The sequence below is a fragment of the Papio anubis genome, chromosome 19 (assembly GCF_008728515.1).
Source record: "Papio anubis isolate 15944 chromosome 19, Panubis1.0, whole genome shotgun sequence".
In the NCBI taxonomy this organism is placed as follows: Eukaryota; Metazoa; Chordata; class Mammalia; order Primates; family Cercopithecidae; genus Papio; species Papio anubis.
Window position 1 is genome coordinate 37956234 of NC_044994.1, and position 24480 is coordinate 37980713.

General features: G+C 39.4%; 1 protein-coding gene and 1 long non-coding RNA gene across 4 annotated transcripts in view; one reads left to right on the forward strand and one right to left on the reverse strand.

Annotated features, from left to right (window-relative positions):
* The window catches only part of EPG5 (ectopic P-granules autophagy protein 5 homolog), a 124893-nt gene that overhangs the window by 67413 nt on the left and 33000 nt on the right, over positions 1 to 24480 (reverse strand). For all 3 annotated transcript variants that reach the window (XM_031658803.1, XM_031658804.1, XM_031658805.1), the window contains exons 12-21: positions 20398 to 20552; positions 18581 to 18721; positions 11947 to 12111; positions 9479 to 9598; positions 8553 to 8812; positions 4168 to 4308; positions 2925 to 3069; positions 2520 to 2717; positions 1838 to 1948; positions 32 to 154 (exon numbers count right to left, since the gene is read on the reverse strand). In XM_031658803.1, coding sequence (XP_031514663.1) covers positions 32 to 154; positions 1838 to 1948; positions 2520 to 2717; positions 2925 to 3069; positions 4168 to 4308; positions 8553 to 8812; positions 9479 to 9598; positions 11947 to 12111; positions 18581 to 18721; positions 20398 to 20552 — 1559 coding nt within the window. The remainder of the gene's footprint in view (positions 1 to 31; positions 155 to 1837; positions 1949 to 2519; positions 2718 to 2924; positions 3070 to 4167; positions 4309 to 8552; positions 8813 to 9478; positions 9599 to 11946; positions 12112 to 18580; positions 18722 to 20397; positions 20553 to 24480) is intronic.
* The window catches only part of LOC116271475, a 74064-nt gene that overhangs the window by 34114 nt on the left and 15470 nt on the right, over positions 1 to 24480 (forward strand). The window contains exons 3-4 of the long non-coding RNA XR_004180064.1: positions 7426 to 7525; positions 19465 to 19585. This is a non-coding gene — a long non-coding RNA (uncharacterized LOC116271475). The remainder of the gene's footprint in view (positions 1 to 7425; positions 7526 to 19464; positions 19586 to 24480) is intronic.

Here is a 24480-nt window from a genome sequence, read left to right on the forward strand (position 1 = left end):
TACCACTCAAATGCAGAACTGCTATTTGTACCTTCAGAGCTTGGTCAGGGGTGAAAGCAGAGTTTATCACCAATTCCCCTTCAATAACTCTCCGGAGCTGGGAGTCCTCTTCAAAGATGGATTCCATGTTGAGCACTGTCCAGGCAAACCAGACCTACAATGACACCAGATAAAGGGGAGGGGAAGGAGGAGCTTGCCCCACTGACAAAATACATCCTGATATTCCACATTTATATTCTCTTCCTATCTCAATCTCAATCAGCAAATATTTGCAGTTTCTAAAATTAACATATTTTTATACCCACCTATATTCTTGTCACAGATATAAATTTAAATAAAATAGATCATTGGAAAATGTTACGTTCCTTTGGAAAGGCTACTTTAGTACAAGAAGATGTTCACTCACTCCATATTTACTGGGCAAGATCTGTGTGCGAAAGAGACAGGAAAGAGGACCAGACAGGGGCCCTGTCTTTAAGAAGTTTTCCATCTATTGGAGTAGACAAGACTAATATGTAAGTAACCAAAATGTGAAGTTGAGCAGTGGCAAGGACTGAGTCAAGGTGAAGTGCTACCTCAGAGAAGGTTCTATGTAGAGGTCAGAGGGAAAGGCATGCTGGTAAGAGAATCCGCTAGGCAGAGACAAAAAGAGGAAAAGCCAGGGATGTGTCTAGCTAACAGCAAGGAGTTTGTTCCAGCTCAATCCATGAGAGGTGGGAAGAAGAGCAAGAAGTAAGACGAATAACAGGTTGAAGAATGTTACTACTGATTTAAGTGATGAAACAGACATAATTTTATACACAAAGTGTAAGAGGTGGTAATGATAAAAATAATGCTGCTGCTGCTGATGACAATAATAATGGCCAACACTCAGTAAGCACTGGCTACGAGCTAAGCACTGTTCTAAATGCTTTACACACAGGTGCCATCATTATTCCCATTTGACAACTGAGAAAACTGAGGACAGAGAGGTAGGCAAGCTGCCCAAGGCACAGAGCTAACAAACAGCAGAACCCAGATTGAAACCCAGGCTGTCTGGCTCCAGTGCCTACTCTAAAGCTCTCTGCAGTGCTGCTGGGCAGTCTCTACAGTCAGCTGGCTGGAGTCTGATTAAGAGTTGTCTATTCCTGAGATAGCCCTTAATTCCACTGAACCTCAGTTATAGCTAGGCACAGTAGTGTGCCTGTAGTCCCCAAATACTAGGGAGGCTGGGAGCAGGAGAATGACTTAACAAGAGGAGATTGAGACTAGCCTGCGCAACAAAGTAAGGCCTGGTCTCCAAAAATGTTTTTTAATTTAAAAAACAAACAAACAAAAAAAAAACCTCATGCTGCACGCAGTGGCTCACATCTGTAATCCCAGCACTTTGGGAGGCCAAGACGGGCAGATCACCTGAGGTCAGGAGTTTGAGACCAGACTGACCAACATGGAGAAACCCCGACTACTAAAAATACAATGCGCTGGGCATGGTGGCGCATGCCTGTAATCCTAGCTACTTGGGAGGCTAAGGCAGGAGAATAGCTTGAACCCAAGAGGCAGAAGTTGCAGTGAGCCAAGATCGCGCCACTGGACTCCAGCCTGGGCAACAAGAATGAAACTCCGTCTCAAAAAAAAAAAAAAAAAAAAAAAACACTCAGTTAACTCCTCTGTAAAACAGGAATGGCAACAGCACAACCTCAGCAAAGGGCTACTACAAAGATTAAATGAAAAAGTATACTTATACTAGAATAAGGGCTAAATAAAAGTTAATTTAGACTATTAGTAATTTCTTTGCAAGGATGATCATGAGATTAAAGTTCACAAAGATAACAAATGGTCCTCTCAGTCAGTTTCCTACCTGAGTAGGTGTGGCCAAGCCCTCCACAAAGGAAGGAGTGATGTTGCCTGCCACAATCCAGTTCACCAAAGATGAGAGCAGACTCCGGTCACAATGGTAACCCAAGGCATTCTACACCGGGAGATGTGGAGCAGAGAGAGGAGGCTTTAAGAAAAATCTTATCAATGACCTTTACAAGAGTATCAGCAACTGTCTTACTACAATACAAGATTCTGATAAGACAGAGATTTCAAGGATGTGTCCACCAGCAGCAATAGTCCAAGGTAGAGCATTACAGCCAAATCTAAAAACTGTATTTGGGGGAATCTTTTTAGAAAGCTACTATACTTAGGCCAGCCACGGTGGCTCACACCTGTAATCCCAGAACTTTGGGAGGCCGAGGTGGGCAGGTCACCTGAGGTCAGGAGTTCAAGACTAGCCTGACCAACATGGTGAAACCCAGTCTCTACTAAAAATACAAAAATTAGCTGGGTGTGGTGGGTCACACCTGTAATCCCAGCTACTCAGGAGGCTGAGGCAGGAGAATCGCTTGAACCCAAGAGGCGGAGGTTGCAGTGAGCTGTGATCGTGCCATTGCACTCCAGCCTGAGCAACAAGAGCGAAACTCTGTCTCAAAAAAACAACAACAAACTACTATATCTAGCCAATCACTGAAAGGTAAATTTTCTAACAGGTTTTTTACCTTATGTTGCTGGTAGAGTAATTTCTGTATGCAGTCTTCCTGCATCAGCTGAAAAGCTGCTTTACACAAGTGGTCCATGAGGAAGAGGATAGGTTGTTCTCGGTACCAGAGATGCTGGCTTATGAGAGCCTGAACCCAGAACTCCAACACAGCAACGGGGCCCACTTCATTGGGCTGAGTGCTTACAGATATGTGTGCCTGTGGAGAAAAGGCTCATGTGATGGGAAAGATAACAACCAGCCTCTCGTTTTTTAAATAGCAATAAAATAATATTTACCTCCACTACAAAGCCCAAATCTACTGCCTTTCTTGGCCAAAAGCACACTGAGCCAAGTGATCTGAAATGACTAAAACATAAGCGTGCTAACACTAGAAGTGTGTTTAGGGGCTTGCAAGGGCCCTCACCTGGATCATGCTGTTGAGAAGTTTCACATTGTCCCCATGGCTGGCTCCTGTCAAGTGCTGTGCCACCTTGTGGGTGACCTGTTGTGTGACACCCTGAGGGACACCGCTGTCCAAGTGTAGGAACAAGAGGAGGTGTGACAAAAACCTGCCAAGCACACAGGAGGATGCACTTTACCTTCCAATCAGGAGTCAACGGAATTTTCCCCAGCTAATTACTTACGAGGAAACAAAAAATTCCTAAATTGGTCCCATTTTTTGACCAAAGCACTATTTAAGAAGGGACTCTAGAAGAATAAAGTTTTCACATTTAACATGGGTTAAAAAGAATTCTATCTACCCACAGAGGTGTAAGAACAGATCCACGACACAAACACATGCAAGTTAAACAGCATTACGGGAAAGACCCAAAGGCACCACTCTCCCCTCCTCACTCCCCACCTCCACGAATAAAGGCAGAGATGTTTCCAAACCATTCAGTTTCCAAACTTGCCTCATGCCCAGGGTGCCGATTCTTAAAAAGGGGTTGAGGGGTTGGGTGAGTAGTTCCCTGGACCTAACCCATTCCTACTAAAGTAAAATCCCCAGGGGAGAAACCTGGGAATCCATATTTAATAAGCTCTTTTGGCCAAGTTGGAGACATACTGCTTGAAAAGACACACAACAGGAAAACAATAATGCTCCCCTTGTGCCTTTGGATGTACTTCATGTCCCCACCGAACAGGGCTCCTCCACATGGGGTGAGGCCTCACCTCCCCTTTCATCACTCTCCATGAGGCCCCAGTCAGATGCTTTACTCTCTACTCCCTAGACAGGTTGTTCTCTTCCCACCATCCTACGCATCTTATCTGTTGGCAACACTGCACTATACGCACCGTAAACAATTAAAAACAATCTTTTCTATTGTTACAACAGCAAAGCCATTTGCCGCTCAATATCAGAAGCACGATTCCCAGAATCTCAGGGAAAAAACTGCTCCTTCATATACTTTATAAGCTTTAATAAGCAATTCAAAGTTATAATAAATGAAAAGGAAAAATATCTTTCATGGTAATAAAACTGGAGTCATTATTAGAATCACTGTTCATCATCCTGCATTCTAAACTGGGGTGCAGAATATTTTTGCCCCATAATACACTGTGGAAATAGCATTCCCTTTATTTTACTTAAGAAATCAGAAGACACAGTCATTTGTACTTGCTGGACTGTTTAAGAGTGTCTCCTGCCACAAATGGAACACACTTACTGCTCATTCTTCAGAAGGTAATACTGGCAAGGGTAAAATAAAGGTAGAATCTTATCCAGGACATGGACCACTGTTCTCAAATGTCTTGACTGGACCAGAACTCCCAACAGTGGGATGCCTTCTGCACAGAACTTCTCAATGCTATGGAAAAAGAGAAAGGCAATGAATATACAAGGTAGCTGGTTCATAAAATTCTGTTCTTCCAATGAGTTATGAGCCTTCAATACCTTGGGTTATCTCAGGTCTCCAGCACATGTTTTATACCCAATCTTCACACAGAAATACTAGACCCCAATCTTCACACAGAAATTCTAGAATTGCAAAGGAACTTAAAAGTTAATCTGTATTTTCATTTTATGGATGAGGAAGGTGAAGTATCATGCCCAAATTCACATAATTTCCTAGGGTAAGGTCAAAATGAGAACTCAGTTTGCACATTTCTAATCCAAAGCACCCTCCACTACCATATTTTGTTTCTCAAACAGAGCTTCTCCTAAGAGAACCACAGGGGCTCTCCTTGTCTGGATATTCCCACAAGGTGTCACAGCAAAGAGGAGACTCAAAAGTGAGCTCAATCTGTCAGTACAGGTTGACTATCCCTTATCTGAAATGCTTGAGACCAAAAGTGCTGTCTTAGATTTTGGAACACTCGAATCATACTTATAAGCTGAGCATCCCTAATCCAAAAGTCCAAACTCCAAAATGCTCCAATGAACACTTTCTTTGAGTGCAATGTCAGAATTCAAAGTTTCAGATTTTGGAGCATTTCAAAGTTTAGGTTTTCAGATTAGGGATACTCGACCTGCATAAACTACAAAATTCTGCTAAAACCAATTTGGCATAAAACGTTTATTATTCTCTGCCTCACTTCAAAGAATCTATCCTTAAAAAATAATCTCAAATATGGAAAAAAATATAAAATACGATCCATGTAAAGAGGTGCTTTTCAGGTTTATTTTTAACTCTAAAACTCAGAGGTAGAAAATAACTTAAGGAAATTTTAGAAAAATCCTTTCAATTGGAAATACTATTGCATCATTTTAAAATAATACACATGATGACCAAAGGCAATGTGGAAAAACACTTCTGCTATCAAGATACTAGGGAATAAAACATAAAATTTTATACTCGTGATCATAACCACCAGTAAAGAAAGTTATTTGTGGAGGGGAATACAGGGACAATGTCACAACAAAATAGTCATTGTACAACAGTGGCAGAAGCGAGTGGCTTTTTCTCCACTTTCCTAATTCTGCAGTTTGGTTATAACCGCTTTAATTCTGGGGGAAAAAATCATTTCAAAAAATAAAGTAATTGTGCAAAGGTTATGCCACAAGGAAACTACTTAAAATATTAAAGTGAAAAACTAAGGATATAAAATTATACATACTTTTTTAAAAGATCAAAGGAAAAATGATGGATGAAAATAAACAGAAAAAAATCGATGATTTTATGATGGGAAATATTCTGGGTGAATTTCTGACTACTCTTCTCTGCAATGTCCATAATATTATATTCACACACAACTTATGTCCCTGCCTACTCTGCCCATACCTAAGATTGTTTTAAGTTACTTCTGTATTCTAGTACACCTAATCCCAAATGCCCACCATGGAGTTTTACACGAGAGATCAGCCCCGAGAGGAAATGCTCATTCTCATTCTCACTCCCATTCAAGATTTAGTAATCAGCACAAATCAAAAATTATCTTTAGAGAGAGTCCACAGCAGTATCAGTGAATAAAGAGCTATGATCCCAGAGTGGATACAAGAAATTCAAGAAATCATAAAACACCTAAGTTCAGATAACTGCACTCAAGAGAATCACGTTAGACACTGTTCTAGACACGTTACATGTGTTCTGACTCACTTAAGCCTCATAAAGGAAGTGTGATGTTATTATTACTCCCATTTTAGAGATGGGAAACCCAAAGTACAGAAACTGTTAATAACACTAGAGCTACTGGAAACAATATAAAGAGTGTCTTCCTAAGGACCCTTATCAGGTCTCCTCTTTTCTAAATCAATTCTACCTTCTTTTACTTGGCTTTCAAATATCTCCATAATTTGGCCCAAACGCCTGATCACCTCCATTCTCCAATATGGATCACAGGCATCACTGAGAAGTGTTTCCTCATCATTTCCCCACCTCTCCCCTTACCCACTCAGACACCTGACTCTCCTTTCCACATTCATTCAACCCACCAGCATTTGTTGAATACCTACTAAGTATAAGATCTGGAGATACACAATTGAACAAGATAATGTCCCTACCTTAATAGAGCAAACAGTCCATGAGGAGTGGGGGAGAATACAATGACAATAAAACACAGTGAGTGTGCTGTTCAGAATGTACAGGAGCTGCACGTGGCAGGAAATGGCCCTTGAGCTGAATCTTCAACAAACTGTGGGCACTAAGTAACTGTAAGAGGAACACAACATCACTCTGCTCATTAGCCTAGGATGTTGTCTTAGTCCATGTTGCACTGCTATAAAGGAATACCTGAGACTGGGCAATTAATAAAGAAAAAAAGGTTTATTTGAGTCATAATTCTGTTGGCTGGAAGACTGGGTGTCTGGTGAGAGCCTCAGGCTGCTTCCACACATGGCAGAAGGCCAACAGGAGCTGGCAAGTTCAGAGATCACATGGTGAGATAGCAAGTAAGGAGGAGGCGGGGTGCCAGGCTCTTTTTAACAACCAGTTCTCATGGGAACTAAGTCAAGAACTCATTCATTACTGAGAGGATGGCACTAAGCCATTCATGAGGGATCAGCCCTCAAGACCCAAACACCTCCTATTAGGTCCCATCTCCAACAATGGGGATCAAATGTCAATATGAGGTTTAGCGGGACAAACATCCAAACTACGACAGACGTCTTGTCTAATTTAAGACTCCTTTCCAAAACTCAGCTCTTCCACGAAGGTATCCCACTCTACTGATCTCTCCTTCCTTTACATTCTTTCTGCTCAGCTTCTAAGTAGTTCTCAATCCAGGGTGTACATTAGAGATACCTAGAGAACTGGCCCCCAGCCCATTTAGGCCAGGATTCTCACCCTTTTCCCTGCACTGGGATTTTTAAAAGGCTCCAAAAGTAAATCTAAAGAACAGTAGAAGTTGAGAACCACTGTTCTCCACATATCATCCAGCCTGCAATTATATTCTATAGTACTGCTGATTGATTTGTCTATTATCTCAACTAAACTGTCAACAACCCAAGGGAAGCTATCAAACAATTCTGTATCTCTCCTACTTCACAGAACAAGGCTGAAGACTACAGCTGATTGCAACTGGTATCCTACTGAAATTACACTTAATGTGGAACAAGATGTTGAAATGAGGATGCTAAAAAGAGTTACGGTGAGTCTAAACTACAAGAATCAGAAAGCAGAGGTCAAAGAGTCTGAAGACAAATGAATAGACTAGAAAAAAACTAATGCATAAGAAAAGAATCTTTAAAGAAAAGGATGTTTAACCAACTGAGAAGTCATTCATGCATTCAGTTATTTACTGCAGCAGATATAGTCTTCATCACTAGGGATAAAACGGTAACACAAGACAAATGCCGTTCCTGGGCACTTCTCTCATAGAAGTTATATATAACTGAATCTCCGAGAAAATTAAACAGATTAACTATGATATAGTGTGATAAATGCTCCAGTGGAAGACATACAGACAGCTATGGGCTCATATCAGAGAGGCATATGACCTGGTCAGGCATTTCATTCTTCTAGACAGTTAAGGGGACCTCTAGTTAAGAAAACCGAACACCGCATGTTCTCACTCATAGGTGGGAACTGAACAGTGAGAACACTTGGACACAGGATGCGAAACATCACACACTGGAGCCTATCGTGTGGTGGGTGGAGGAAGGAGGGATAGCATTAGGAGAAATACCTAACGTAAACGACGAGTTAATGGGTGCAGCAAACCAACATGGCACATGTATACCTATGTAACAAACCTGCATGTTGTGCACATGTACCCTAGAACTTAAAGTAAAATTAAAAAAAAAAAAAAAAAAAAAGAAGCCTGAGTTGGGCTGCCATCAATTTTTCAAAAATTTTACTACAGGTGATCAATTATTTTTATTTGATCACAATTCTGAGGAAGAGAGTATGAATCTACTGCTGACATGAACACTGCACTCCAGGAGACAAGCTGAACTTTCTTCATAACGTAACAAGGTGACTTGCTTGTACAAATCTGAAGTATGTGAATTTGGGCAGCATCTCCCCTTGATAAGCTGTTAATCAAGGATTATTATTTGGCCCTAATTACTCCTCAATAGGTTTGACAGAGGCCTCAGAACTTGGGATATGGAAGATAAAATTCTAGAACTATCTATAAGGTTCAGTAACCCTAGTGGTTCAGCCCAACACTGTACCTGTGGCCCACAGCTGTCATAGATAAGGCTAGATAACAGCCAATGGGCATGCCCGCTTTCACAGCCTTCAAGAGAGGATGAAACGTGGGTGACTCTGTCATGTCAGGCACAGTGATGGAGAAGGGAACAGCTGGACAATTCTGCTGTATTCCATAATCGTTTTTGTGCAGTTTTAGCCTCAAGATTAAATTCCAGGCCCATTGGTTAAATGAGGTCTCGGGCGTCTCTCCATATCGAACAATACTGGCCAAATATGAAACCTAAAACAATTATTTATTTTAAGCCATATTAGTCACACACAAATTAAATCAGTAAGCTCCTACACTCATCTCCTTTTGTGACCAACAATGCCCTCAAAAGAGAGGAATATTCTACTTGCTGGTCTCCAATTAATGTTTATTGCACTACATCAAAGCAATTTCTCACTCGCAACTTCTGCTTACTTACTAGTCACTCTGTGAACCTGATCTTAGCTCACGTAAAAGAAAAGTGACATAAAAGTTGATACTCAATGAATAGTGTGCTGATAAATAAGTTTAACCATCAGACGGAGGTCTCATTTATAGCACTTGCCAATTTTGGTGGTGTAAAAATTCCCACCCTGGTCAATTTTAAGCTACCAATAGTTTAATAACCTGGCTTGCAAAGTTCCTAAAAATTTAACTCAGTTCTCCAGAGCCAGTACAACCAAGCTGTAATACACCACTGTAGTTCAACTCAAATTCTGTAACATTAGAATAGTTATATAAAGGCTATTTTTTAAAGAAGAATCTTTATCAAACCATAGAAGTCAATTATAACATCTTAAATTGCCAGAAATGTTCTTAGGATACCTAATGGTCAATAGTATAAGTTTATCATCTTTATTTCTAAATGTCTTGGGAAGATAAAGATTCATGTTTCCAATACAGAAGAGAAAGAAATACCTGCTTCATACTTTCAGAAAGAATCCCAGCATATGGCTTCTGTGCAAGGTACTTCTGGTAAGCTTCAAGAACCATTAAAGCCACTTCAGCATGAACTGCTTGATCCAGATGAAGGGTACCCTTTTAAAGAGAAAAATAGTCACAAACATAGAACCTTGGTTTTGTTTTGTTTGTGTAACTTTGGATCAAAACATTAGACAGAATAGTAAAAAAGGATTTTCGATGCAGAAGCTAAATGTTCCAAAAATCACATCCCACACAATGAAGCTATAAAATGAGAATAGGCAAAAAACTGTCAAGGGCCGTAACACTGGACCTAGATAGGTTTGAACCTGACTTAACCTCTACTCCAGCCAAAAAAGGTTATCTTTGAATGTCATACCCCATTCCACCCAAGAATCTCTACAAACACTTCAGGTCAAGGGCAATGCCACGAACCAGGCAGATGCTTAGTTAATTAAACAGAAAAATATTTAATAAACCGTCTGGGCGTGATGGCTTATGCCTGTAATCCTAGCACTTTGGGAAGCCAAGACAGACAGATAACTTGAGGTCAGGAGTTCGAGACCAGCCTGACCAACATGGTGAAACCTTGTCTCTACTAAAAATACAAAAATTAGCCAAGTGTGGTGGTGCATGCCTGTAGTTCCAGCTACTTGGGAGCCTGAAGCAGCAAAATTGATTGAACCCAGGAGGCAGCGGTTGCAGTGAGCCAAGATCGTGCCACTGGGTTACAGAGTGAGATTCTGACTCAAAAAAAAAAAAAAGAAAGATATTTAATAAATTATGTCTACATTCCCTTTTCCTGTTCTATCATTAGTTAAATAAGACACTCAGCAACACAGGTAAAATATTCCTTCTGGCGCCTGAAGTTGCCTATCAAATTTCTTACTCTATCTTCCTTTGCAATCTGAAAAAATACATTCCTTAAACCTTTCAGAAAGATGACTTTCCTAACTCTAACAAAGGCGTGGGAAGACTCTCATGCAGCTCTTCGAGAGGAGAGCCTGGGTGATTCTGTTCACAAGCCAGAGAATGTGAAGGTGGAAAACAGCTCCCTGTAGCTCTTGCCTACAAGCATGTCAATGAGAGAGGGCCCAGATGAATCTATGGGCAGTCCCAGGTGGTCAAGGACACCTCAGCAGAAAAGCTCCCAGGCTTCAGTTTCCTTATCTGCACAACAGATATCATGCTGTCCAGATGCAAGATGGCTTCCAGGACTAAATGACTTGCTCAGAACAAAATCTGTCAAATAGGTGTAAAGGGCTGAGTTTTCCACCACTTTCTCTTTTAAATGTTAATCTTTTGATGGAGGAGCTAACAAATAAGGTCCAAGGTAAAGAGGCAGGGAAGGTTTTGTAACAGTGAATACCACTTGAAATGTATCTCTGAAGATACATGCTACATAGCAAACCCTTAATAATAACCACACTACTGAGTACTTAATGTGTGGCAAGAATCATCCTAAACATCTTGCATTTCCTCGTTTGTTTAATCCTTACAACAACTCTGTGCGCACTGGCACACGCCTGTAATCCCAGGTACTCGGCAGAAGGCTCTCTTAAGCCCAGGAGTTCGAGGCCAGCCTGGGCAGCATAGTGAGACTCCATCTCAAAACAAAACAAAAAACAACCCTGTGAGATATTGAGGTATACTCATTAACATGAATGTTTAGAAATAAGCAACCAAGGCCCAAAGAGTTTAGGAAACTTGCTCAGAGTCACACAGCCAGAAGATGGCAGAGCTGAGATTAGAACCCAAGCAGGCTGGCTTAGAGCTCAGACTGTTACCCAATGCACAGTGTTTCAGAAAACAACTCTGACAATGACATGCAAGACAAATTACAGGAGAAAAAGGAACCAGAGGCAGAAGAGGCAATTAAGAGAAACTAAAGTAGCCAGAGACAAAACAACAGATACAGCCGGGCACGGTGGATCATGCCTGTAATCCCAGCACTTTGGGAAGCCAAGGCAAGGCGGATCACTTGAGGTCAGGAGTTCGAGACCAGCCTGGCCAACATGGCGAAACCCTGTCTCTACTAAAAAATACAAAAATTAGTCAGGCGTGGTGGCATGCACCTGTAATCCCAGCTACTTGGAAGGCTGATGCAGGAGAATCGCTTGAACCTGGGAGGCGGAGGTTGCAGTGAACCAAGATCGTGCCACTGCACTCCAGCCTGGGTGACAGGGCAAGACTCTGTCTCAAAAAAATAAAAATAAAAAATAAAAACACATACACATGAATAAGGAAAAAGGGAAGAATTTTCAATGTGGAACAATTTATCTTCATTTAATAGTTGCTCATTCTGCAAAAGAGAATTAAAGAGAAAATCCTAAATTCTGACATAGCTAAAAGAATTTGTAGACCTTGCAAATGGTACTCAAAAATGTTAGTGTTTTGAGAAAATCCTTCTTTGAAACAGATGCATGTACAACCTCCAGTCTCCAGGGAATGGTTTGAACACATACCTGTTTAGTAAATCCCCAATTCAGTCCTTCAAGAATAACACAGGCCAGTTTATTCTTCACCACTGTCAGGTTGTAATTCAACAACCAATCCCGAATCACCGCTATCTCAGATGCAGAAGGTTGCCAAAGATACAAAGGCAATTCTTTAAACAAGTATAGAGAAACCTTATTAAAAAGAAAACAATAGTCATTAAAATAAAGACTTAGAACAATGCTATATTACTACAGTATTATATGATTAAACTGCTTATAAAAAATTTTCTCCAAAAGGAACTGGGGTTTTGTTTAATTTTTAGACAAATGAAATGGAAATCACGGACAACCAAATCAAGTGGGTATTAAAATTGATGACACATCAAAAGCACATTTTGTAATCCTTTGTAAAGATCAATCTTTTTTAAATATCCAAATCGGTATGCTTCAGTTTAGGTAAACCACCATGCTAATGCACATTTTTAAAATCATGATAAATCAGGGGACAGTTATTCACTTTGCAAAAGAATTTAGCACTTTAAGTAATTATTCATTCTACGGCATTTAAAAAGATACTCTATTGGCTTCCAAGCCATCTAGGCCGGGGGTGGGGTGAGTGGGAGGGTGGTAAGATGAAACAAGATCAACCAAGAGACCAAGAGTTGATGGTTACTGTTAAAACTTGATGATAGGTCATTATACCATACTATTCTCATTACTTTTATATGTATTTGAAATAATCCACAATAAAAAGTTTTTAAATCCTATTTACAAAAAGTCTACAGCACTACTTTTAAAACAACATATCCGAGTATGCAAATTAAGATAAATCTGGGCCAGGCATGATGGTTCATGCCTGTAATCCCAGCACTTTGGGAGGCCCAGGCAGACAGATCACCTGAGATCCGGAGTTTGAGACCAGCCTGGCCAACATGGTGAAACCCCATCTCTACTAAAAATACAAAAATTAGCCAGGTGTGATAGCATGTGCCTGTAGCCCCAGCTACTCAGGAGGCTGAGGCAGGAGAATCACTTGAGCCCAGGAGGTGGAGGTTACAGTGAGCTGAGATTGTGCTGCTATACTCCAGCCTGTGCGACAGAGTGAGATTCCATCTCAAAAAAAAAAGAAAAATCTGAGTTCAGTTAATAAAGTTTGCTTTAAGGGAGACTGATCAGAAGAACAATTCATTTTACGATGTCTAGAATAGTGCTGTACAACGGAAAAACAATGCAAGTCATATGTGCAATTTCGATTTTTCTAACAGCCACATTTTTAAAAGCCAAAAGAAACAAGTAAAATTAATTTTAATAATGTATTTTATTTAATCAACTGTCCAAAATATTATCATTTCAACCTGTAACTATTAGATAGAATTGAGATGTGTTACATTCTTTTGTTAATACAAAGTCTTCAAACCTCAGTGAATATTTTACAGTTAGAGAACATTTCAACTTGGACTAGCCACTTTTCAAGGGCTCCATCTATAGCCACATGTGTCTAGCAGCACCATATCAAACAACCCAGGTCTAGATATTGGCATTTATCAGGTTCCTGCACTGTTCCAAACTGAAGCCAAAACAAAATTTTTAAATAGAATTTCAACTTTTATATTCATAAGGTACATGTGCAGGTGTTACCTACTGTGTGATGCTGAGGTCTGAGGTAAAAATGATCCCATTACCCAAAACAAAATTAAAAAAAAAAAATAGTAGAAAGAGTGAATTTTAAAGAAACCATTCCTTTCCTTTTTAGATTCTTCTGTGTGTGTTTACTTAATTACATTTTCATGAGGATTCATTAATATAGGTCTTGGATCTTTCAAATAAAATGGTAAAATGAAAATTTCAAAAACAGAAAAGTCCTACTGTACGCTGCAAGTATCTGACAGGAAGAGCAAAACAGTAGTGCTAGAACAATCAAGTACAGCAATGAGATCTGTCCGGAAAAGCATCTAGCCTAGTTATGTAAAATAATGGCATGGCATATATCTGTACATCAAGAATGAAAGTGAAGCTATCAGAAAAGACCCCAAGAGACATTAAAAGAATAACAAGAGACTACTATAAACAACTCTATGTCAATACATTCAACAAGTCAGATGAAATGGGAAAAACCCCTTTAAAAACATATCTTACCAAAACTGACTCAGGAAAAAATAAAAACTTGAATAGTCCCTTATCTGTTAAAGAAATCCAATCGTTGATAGGCACAGTGGCTCATGCCTGTAATCCCAGCACTTTGGGAAGCCGAGGCAGGCAGATCACTTGAGGTCAGGAGTTTGAGACCAGTCTGGCCAACATGGTGAAACCCCGTCTCTACGAAAAATACAAAATCAGCCGGGAGTGGTGGTGTGTGCCTGTAATCCCAGCTACTGGGGAGGCTGAGGCAGGAGAATCACTTGAATGCAGGAGGCAGAGGTTGCAGTGAGACAAGATTGCCACCACATTCCAGCCTGGGTGACTGAGCAAGACTCTGTCTAAAAAAAAAAAAAAAAAGAAATCCACTGTGTTGGCCAGGCATGGTGGCTCACGCCTGTAATCCCAGCACTTTGGGAGGCTGAGGCAGGTGGCTCACCTGAGATCAGGAGTTCAAGACAAGCCTAGTCGACATGGTAAAATCCTGTCTCTATTAAAAATACAATAATTAGCTGGGCATGGTGGCATGTGCCTGTAATCCCAGCTACTCAGGAGGTTGAGGCAGGAGAATTGCTTGAATCTGGGAGGGAGAGGTTGCAGTGAGCCAAGATTGTGCCACTGCACTGCAGCCTGGACAACAGAGTGAGTGTCTGTCAAAAAAAAAGAAAAAAGAAAAAAGAAGAAGAAAAGAAAAGAAAAAATCCAATGTATGATCAAAAGACTTCCCACAAAGAAAACTCCAGACCCAGATGATTTCACCGGTAAATTCCATCAAAAAGTCAAAGAGGAATTAATAGTAATTATGCAAAAACTCTTTCAAAAAACAGAGGAGGAGAAATGCTTTCCAACTCATGTTATGAAGCTAACATAGCCCTAAAACCAAACCTAATAAAGACATAACAAGAAATCAAATGACAGAGCAACATCCCTCATGAACATATGTAAAAACTGTCAACAAAATATTGTCAAATTGAATCTACCAATACCTCAAAAGAATAATACCTGATGATGATCAAGTGTTTTTTATTCCAGAAACACACAATGGCAGTTTAACATTAGAAAACTGGTCAGTGTAACTCATCAACGTAAGAGAATGAAGGAAAAAAATCATAAGATTATCTCATATGAATGTGGAAAAACCACTTGAATACTCATTCATGAAGAAAACTCAGCAAACTGGAAATAGAAAGATACTTCCTCAGCCTAATATAATGCACTTTTGATAGGAAATCAAGCAAGAATGTCCATTCTCACTAATTCTATTCAACACTATAATAAAGGGCCTAGAGTCAATGTACTAAGGCAAGAAAAAAAAAATTAAAGGCATAACAATTAGAAGAATCCAATTAAGAATTCCAGTGAGAGTTCTCAATAAAATAGGATTCACATAATACGTTTTAAAATATATTTATGCTTTCACCGAAAGTAAAAGTATCACTAACTTTACTTGAAGAGGTTAAAGGAAAGATGCATGGATTTCACTATCAAATATAGAATGTATCCTCTGAAGTGGGCCAATTTTTGAAATTATACAGTAGGCCAAAAGAAAAATAAAGCATCAATTTGCAGGTTGTCACCAAATAAATCTCTGAGTTTTATACTCTGGGATCTCCCAAAAGGTTTTGTCCTTATCAACACTTATCCTAACCCACAGCAATCTCTACACAGGATGTGCCTCATGCTAGGCCTCTAGAACAGAAAGTTATCCTCATACTCCAAGTGTGTCACTGAAAGTTCAGAGCCCCCAGCCACAGCTCATTCTCAGATTCTGGAGCTAGGGTCTGATTCCAGATTAGCCCAAGGTCACTGTGAAAATATTCAAGGCCATCATATCCCTCTGAAAGCATGGGGGCTTAAACAACTTCCTCTAAAAACCTCACAAGTTCATAGAGCACAATGGAACCACATGTATAAACCAGGAGTGTAGGCAACTTACACTGAAACATTGTGGTTTCAATTTTCACACTTAAAGTTAAGCAAATTTGTGAGCAAATTTACTACTAGAAGTATTATGGCCAAATTTAAAAAATAAATGTAGGCCGGGCGTGGTGGCTCACACCTGTAATCCCAGCACTTTGGGAGGCCAAGGTGGGTGGATCACGAAGTCAGGAGTTCGAGATCAGCCTGGCCAACATGGTGAAACCTCATCTCTACTAAAAATTAGCCAGGCGTGGTGGTGCGTACCTGTAATCCCAGCTACTCGGGAGGCAGGATAATCGCTTGACCCCAAGAGGCAGGGGTTGCAGTGAGCCAAGATTGCACCACTGCACTCCAGCCTGGAGATAGAGCAAGACTCTGTCTCGGGAGAAAAAAAAAAAGGAGCTAAAAACAAGAAAAACACTTGAGAAAAATGTCATGAGCTCAAACTGAAAGAATCATATGATCCACTGTACATTTCTCCGGAATTCATCCACTAATCACTCAAGAAGAAGCAACAGAAAACTTCCTACTGTATTGAACTGTATATGAAAAGCTTTTTATCTCAATATAATCATCTTGCAGTAGCATACAATGTTTTTCTTAAAAGGAAAATGTACCATGTACCACCACTATGGAAAACAGTATGATGGCTCCTCAAAAGATTAAAAATAGAATTATGACATAATCCAGCAATTCTACTTCTGAGAATATGCCCGAAAGAACCGAAAGCAAGGCCTGAAAGAGATGTTTTTATATCCACATTCATAGAAACATTATTCACAATAGTCAAAAGGCAGAAGCAACCCAAGTCCCCATCAACGAATGAATGGATAAACAAAAAGTTATACACACACACAGACACACACACACACACGCATGCGTGCACCAAGGAATTATCATACAGGCTTAAAAATGAAGTAAATGCTGACACATACTACAACATTGATGAACCTTGAGGGTATCATGCTAGGTGAAATAAAGCAGTCACAAAGACCACATATTACATAGTTCCATTAATATGAAATGTCTGAAATAGGAAAAAAATCTAGAGACAGACATTAGATTAGGGTTTAGGGCCCTAATCTATGAAAGTTGCTTAGGACCCTAACCTAAGAAAGTTGCTTAGAGCTGAAGGAGATAGAAGAGTAAGAGTAATAGTTGGGCCAGGCACAGTGGCTCATGCCTGTAATCCCAGCACTTTGGGAGACTGAGGCGGGTAGATCACCTGAAGTCAGGAGTTCAAGACCAGCCTGACCAACATGGTGAAATGTTGGGAGCAAGCCCCCCAAAATCCAGCCATAAACTTGCCCCAAAACTGGCCATAAACAAAATCTCTGCAGCACTGTAACATGTTCATAATGGCCCTAACGCCCACACTGGAAGGTTGTGGGTTTAGGGGAATGAGGGCAAGGAACACCTGGCCCGCCCAGGATGGAAAACCGCTTAAAGGCATTCTTAAGCCACAAACAATAGCATGAGCGATCTGTGCCTTAAGGACGTGCCCCTGCTGCAGTTAACTAGCCCAACCTATTCCTTTAATTCAGTCCATCCCTTTATTTCCCATCAGGGATACTTTTAGTAAATTTAGTATCTATAGGAACAATGCTAATGACTGGTTTGCTGTTAATAAATACGTGGGTAAATTTCTGTTCGGGGCTCTCAGCTCTGAAGGCTGTGAGACCCCTGATTTCCCACTTCACAACTCTATATTTCTGTGTGCATGTTTCTAATTCCTCTAGTGCTGCTGGGTTAGGGTCTCCCCGAGCTGGTCTCTGCAGTGAAATTCCATCTCTATTAAAAATACAAAAAAATTAGCTGGGCATGGTGGCGGGCACCTGCAATCCCAGCTACTTGAGAGGCTAAGACAGGAGAATCACTTGAACTTGGGAGGCAGAGGTTGCAGCGAGCCAAGATTGAGCCACTGCACTCCAGCCTGGGCAACAAGAGCGAAACTCCATCTCAAAAAAAAAAAAGAGTGATAGCTGAAGCCTATGGGGTTGCTTTCTGAGGTGATGAAAATGCTCTAAAATTGACTGTGTTGAGAGTTTCACATATCTGTGAATAGACTAAAAACCACTGACTTACACACTTTAAATAGGTAATTGTATGGTATGTGAATTACATCTCAAGAAAACATTTGAAAAACTACATGAAGATTGCAAAATGACAGAAACAAATTAAATCTGTGTCCTCCTCAACTTATTACTACATACTATTTATTTTGCTTTTGACTGACTTTAAATAGGACCTTCTTTGTCAGTTGTTTATTCCAGGTACAAAATATAAAAACTATGAAAGCCAAACAAATTATGAAATAAAACTGTTAATTAACTATAGGTCATAAGTAAAGTAAAAATATGTTATTGAAGGAGGTGAACAGGTCAACCTTGAGATTTGAGAGAAACAATCACATCTTTTTATAAGCAGCAGCTAATCCCAAGTTGGCAGAGTGAATGACACAGAGGCCGGCACAGTAAATGTTAGTTCCTTTCATCCTGTTTATACCCGCAGTGACAAGATCATTCCCAAGAATCTTCCTATTTTTGCCAATGTTCCATTACTCCAAGATTTAAAAAAACAAAACAAACAAAATCAGTGCTCTTACCATTCCAACCTGGTCAATGGTCTCTTGAACTCTATCCAAAAGAACAGAAATTATCTCAGGATGAACAGCTGTGATGGTCCCTAAAAGCTCTCGACCAACCTTTGAAAAAGTCTCTCTGGTAGACAGGGTGACATAAGATACCTAAATAGGGAACAGGGGGAAGAAGATGGCACTTTTAATATCAATTATCAGTCAAAACACCCTTATATAGTTTTTTCAAGCAAAGCAGAAAGAATCTTATATTGAGCCTTAGTTGACACTATGTTCCAAAAAATGTTAAAACTTCATATAGGCAACTGTCTACTCTGAGGCTGAAAGGTGGAGGGAGAGGAATATAAGAGAATGGCAACTTTTTATAACAATGACTTCAAGTGTGGATTCAAAAAGCATATCCCAAAGTTTGTCGGTAATAATAAAACGGTTCCTGCAGTTTCAAAACTTTTCTAAATTTGAGGAAATCACTACAATGGTGAAAATCAGAATGTATTTCATGGAAATGCCTAGCTTCCCCTACAAAATAAGATCCCTAACTACAAGGTCTTCTAAAACATTAATGTTTACCAACTTGTTTTGAATTAAGTCTTTCAAAGTCTATGTTACAATCCATTAATGCCAATGGTATTTTTTAACACAATGGAATAAACAGAAAAATAACATAGAGAATAAAATAAAATGGAAAAATGTAATAGTGCTTCACAGGTAGATTAAGTATTGCTTCAACTGTACATACACACAAAGGATCAGAATGTAATATAGAATGTAATTTTTATTGTGACTCCTAGACAAAACACTGGAAACTTTACTCAAGAGCATAAATATTACTTTAGCAACAGATCTTGAGAATGTCACTTAATGTATGTGAAAACATGTCTTGTCTTCCCAAGTTTTTCAGATCAAAGACAGTCTGAATTCCAGATCCATCAAGATCTTAACTTTATGCATAGTTATGAAGTACAGGTATAGGAATCGCTGAATCAAGTATTTGATCCCGGAAAGAACATCCAGGTTTGTCATTCTCAAATGGATTATTAGGGGAAGATAATAAAACCCAAATAATCATCTTCAAACATAATTTTACTTGAGTACACTTGAATAGTTTGGAGGACATATTTTGTATGCAGAGCAACAGATATACAAGAGTTTAAAGTGTAAAATGTGCAGGGCTTTTAAAATATACAAAAAACTCCAATGAACGTTTTGGTAACCACCTTGGGCTAGTCCCTAGATGCTCAGGGGTCAAAATTTCACTCCCCTTCACCCTCATGGATGGCTTACTGAAAAGATGTAGAATGCAAGGATCTCATCCTAGCCTGTAATTTCATATTATAGATGAGGAAAATGAAGCCTGGGGTTATACGTTATCTTTTTTGATGTGAGATGGTCAATTAATAGCAGAGTTAAAACACACGTATCCTAACTCCAGGTTCAATATTCTTCCCACCATCTCATTTAAACTGGCTGGGAAGCTAGGTTTCTGCTACTAGCTGGAGTGGAAGAGTTTAGCTGAAGGGGTGGGGTGAGGGAAACATACAGCATAAAAACTGTAAGTGTCAGGCTGTATCACACTGTCTCTTCCTTACTGAAACTGGTGCAACAAATTTCAAAAGATAATAAGTACTGGGGAATGGATATAATTCACATTTCCAATAACCCCTGTAGCAAAATAATGTTCCACTGATTCTCCATCCCTTCTCAAAAGTGTAGACAGTAGCTAAATAAGTCACAGTTTGTAAAACAAATCCCCCCCAAAAAATCAACAGATGGACAATCCAAAAGAAAACATTTTTTAGCTAATTTCTAAAACTTCATATTCTAACCTCATATATCTCCAGAACAATAATTTTTATGAAGTCTTCGTCCACATTGGTTCTTCTGGCCTGAGCCATCTGAGCAAAGGTAGTCAGAAGGCAAATCTCTTCTGAGCTATTCATAGAAGAAAGACACTTCTCAAAGTTGGTGAAATGTTCTGGGTCTGCAAGTTCATATCAAGAAAAGTAAAGTGGGGAAAGAATAAATTTACATCTTTTAATCACTCTTCCAGAGAAAAAGATTTAGGAATATTTAAAGATACAAAAGTTCTTTCTTTGTTCCAAAATAGATTTCTACAGGCATCAGGAATGAGGCTGGACCAGATGGCCTCTGAAATTCCAATGAACTCTAAACATAATGTAACCTCACAAGAGACATTTAACATCTCTAAGCTTCAGTTTGCACATCTGTCTCAAAAGGTTATTTAAGAAGAAGATTAAACAGCATGTCACTGGTGACGTGCTTTGTTAACTGCAAAGCACTGCTGCTGTCACTAGGCAGTCACCTTCAAAGGCAGTACTGCCAACTTCAAAGGCACACTTGAAGCTACTTGGTAACCATCAGACAAACAAAGACCTGACTAATGAAAACTGCTAATACTAGCAAACTACTTGGCACAAATAGGGCATTCCAAAAAAAGAGATTTGCTTATAAAGAAAAACTGGGGGCAAGAAATTAGTTATAACCGTAACTGAAATACTAATGAATGTCATAAACAATATAATAAATGTGATGTGTTTTGCCTATATCGCAAAGGATGTTGTGTAAGCAATACTAAATTCTGCCATTAGAAGGCAATATTCACAAATATACATGACAGTAAACTAGATGCAAAGTTGTACAGTGGAAAGGAAAAAAAAGCCCATTGAAAAAATATATGTCCTTGGCCAGGTTCTGTGGCTCACACTCGTAATCCCAGCACTTTCAGAGGCCGAAGGCAGGCAAATCACTTGAGGTCAGGAGTTTGAGGCCAGCCTGGCCAACATGGTAAAGCCCCACTTCTACTAAAAATACAAAAATTAGCTGGGCGTGGTAGCACATGCCAGTAGTCCCAGCTACTCAGGAAGCTGATGCAGGAGACTCACTTGAACCTGGGAGATGGAGGTTGCAATGAGCCAAGATCATGCCACTGCACTCCCGCCTGGGCAACAGAGCAAGACACTGTTTCAAAAAAATTTAAAAAATTTAAAAAATAAATAAATAAAATAAATAAATAAATATATATATATATAAATATATATATTTCTATACATATCCTTGATGGAACTTTTCACAGTAAGAAGACAACAAGCCAATAATTTCGTTCACATTTACACATTTGAGAAACCAAGATAGCTCACCAAATTTCCTGCATTTTCAAAATAACTCCAGGACATTTACCAAACCAATTTTCATTTTCCATCTCCAAATTGGATTTAGAGTGGAAATTATTACACAGAACATTCTCAGAATAATGAAAATTGGCATGATCATTCTAACTTACATTGTGAAAGGATATTTAAAAAGAAAAAAAAAGAATTATCATTCAAACTTACAATATTCAAGGTACAAATCAAGGAAAAGGCATTATATTTTAAATAATTCTATAGAAAAAACAATGGGAAAGTGAAATAACTTTCTAATTAGCTTTTAAAATATTAACTATAAGGACAAAATATTTCTACATTTATTTATCATCGAATTTGCTTATGGCGACACTTTACTAGTAGTCAGAATGTTGATCAGACTAGAAATAAACAAAAAGAAGCCAAATTAAAACAGACCGGTTTTTAACAATCACTGCTGAGAAATGTGTTAGTTAGGAAATGTTAAAACTAGTTAAAATGTGTTCCTTGGAAACTGATTCCAAGCTCACCCTACCCCCATTACCACAGATAAATAAGAACTGGTTATAAAGAATAAGCACTTCTGGCAATTATTAAATATAAAAAGTTAGGAAGGTAAAATATGTTAGGAAGCCTTATTCTTCCACAAACAATAAAAACCAAGCCTCCTAACAAAATTGGTTTATAAAAGATTAAGCAAAGGAGAAGATGAAAAAACAGCCAATTAGAGCAGGAGATCAGTGCAAAGACTCCAATCTCAAGCTTAGAATGTAATAAGGCAGATGAAACTTCTCTACTGTGCCACTAGCTCCCGTGTCAGGTGATACAGGCCCTAAGGGAGATAAAGATAAACGTGCCATGGGAGCCTGGAGTCCAGACAGAGAACTCCAGCAGCAGGATCCAAAGCTCCAGGGCAAGGCAAGGCTGGTACTGCCGCTTCAGGGTCTGGAATCACATCCACTACAGAGCTGAGCTGTTCAATATCGGCTCCATCTGCCACATGGTAACACAGAGCCTGGCAGAGAGTAAGTCCGCAATGAAGGGAGATGACACTACAAAGGAGACCCACCCAGGATTCAGGTATAAAAAGAAGTGCTGCTGACCATCCCAGCACTTCCGAAGGAAATGTCTGCTTCTGTGTTAGCTATTTCAACCACAGAAATAGCCGCCAGAGGACAGACAATGGCTGTGAGACCTCTCACCTAGCTCACTCGTAAGCCCAGGTCCAACCACGGCAACAGTCTAATAGAAGCACTGCCCCCAGGACAGCAGAGAAGCATTTTACAAAACAGAACAATGTAAAGGAGTCCAGAGCTACCACTAAAAAGATAAAAAGAAAAACAAGAGACAAAAGGGGATGCATGCAGAGCCCCAGAAAAGAAAAAAACAGAAACAGAAGAATAAAGACATCAATCTAGAGAGATAGAAATGGAGGCTGAGTGTGGTGGCTCATGCCTATAATCCCAGCATTTCGGGAGGCCAAGGCATGTGGATCACTTGAGGTCAGGAGTTCAAGACCAGCCTGGCCAGCATGGAGAAAAACTGTCTCTACTAAAATATAAAAATTAGCTGGGCATGGTGGTGCGCACCTGTAATCCCAGCTACTCAGGAGGCTGAGGCAGGAGAATCACTTGAGCCCAGGAGACGGAGGTTGCAGTGAGCCGAGACTGCGCCACTGCACTCCAGCTGGGGCAAGGCTCCATCTCAAAAAAAGAAATGGAAATAAAAAAATAAATCATGAATGTCTGCACAAACTACTTTGCAAACAGTAGAGGCTCAATAATTTTTAAAGTATATGGTTTTCTTTTAAGTGATACAGACATTTAAAAATTTGGAAAACAGTCTTTACTTCCTGTTGTGAAGGAAAAAACATTTGGAAAATAGAATTATCTTTTGTGTTTCTTTTTAATCTTGTATTTCAGTATATTGTCCATCATTTTTTAATGTATAGGGTAGTTTTTTAAAATCACTACAATATACATCTAATTAAATAGCGTTTTTCATTTTGAACATTGTAATTTTTGTGATAAGTAAATGTCCTGGCCAGGCACGGTGACTCACACCTGTAATCACAGCACCTTGGGAGACCAAGGTGGGCCTGAGGTCAGGAGTTCAAGACCAGTCTGGGCAACAAGATGAAACCAGGTCTCTACTAAAAATACAAAAATTAGCCAGGTGTGGTGGTGTGGACCTGTAAGTCCAGCTACTTAGAAGGCTGAGGCACTAGAATCACTTGAACCCAGGAGGCGGAGGTTGCAGTGAGCCAAGAGCACACCACTGCACTCCAGCCTGGATGACAGAGTGAGACCCTGTCTCAAAATAAATAAATAAATAAAAACAAATAAATATTCTATAGTTTAGAGGTGGTATGACACAAAAACTTAAGTTTTCACCAAAATTAATTTTTAAAGTACACCTGTCTATATCTTTAGTTCATAAAAACAATACAACTTTAAAAAAAACAGCAATAAAAGAAAGATATTAGAGGAACGGCTGGGCACAAAGCCTTAACAAATTTCTAGACAATTAATACATATCTGTTAATACAACTGCCAACTAGAATAATTTCACACACAAATGCAAAAAAAAAAAAGTGCTTCCTAAAAGTTAGAATACTGTGTGTATTGGCATACTGTTTGGGACTAATCAAATTTTGATTTCAGATATGCTAGTTGCTGTTTAATACATCAAAACTGTGAAGCAGTCTGTTGAATTTCAAAATCATTACCCTTGAATACGTAAGTAGAGCAAAACATTTTCTCTTAG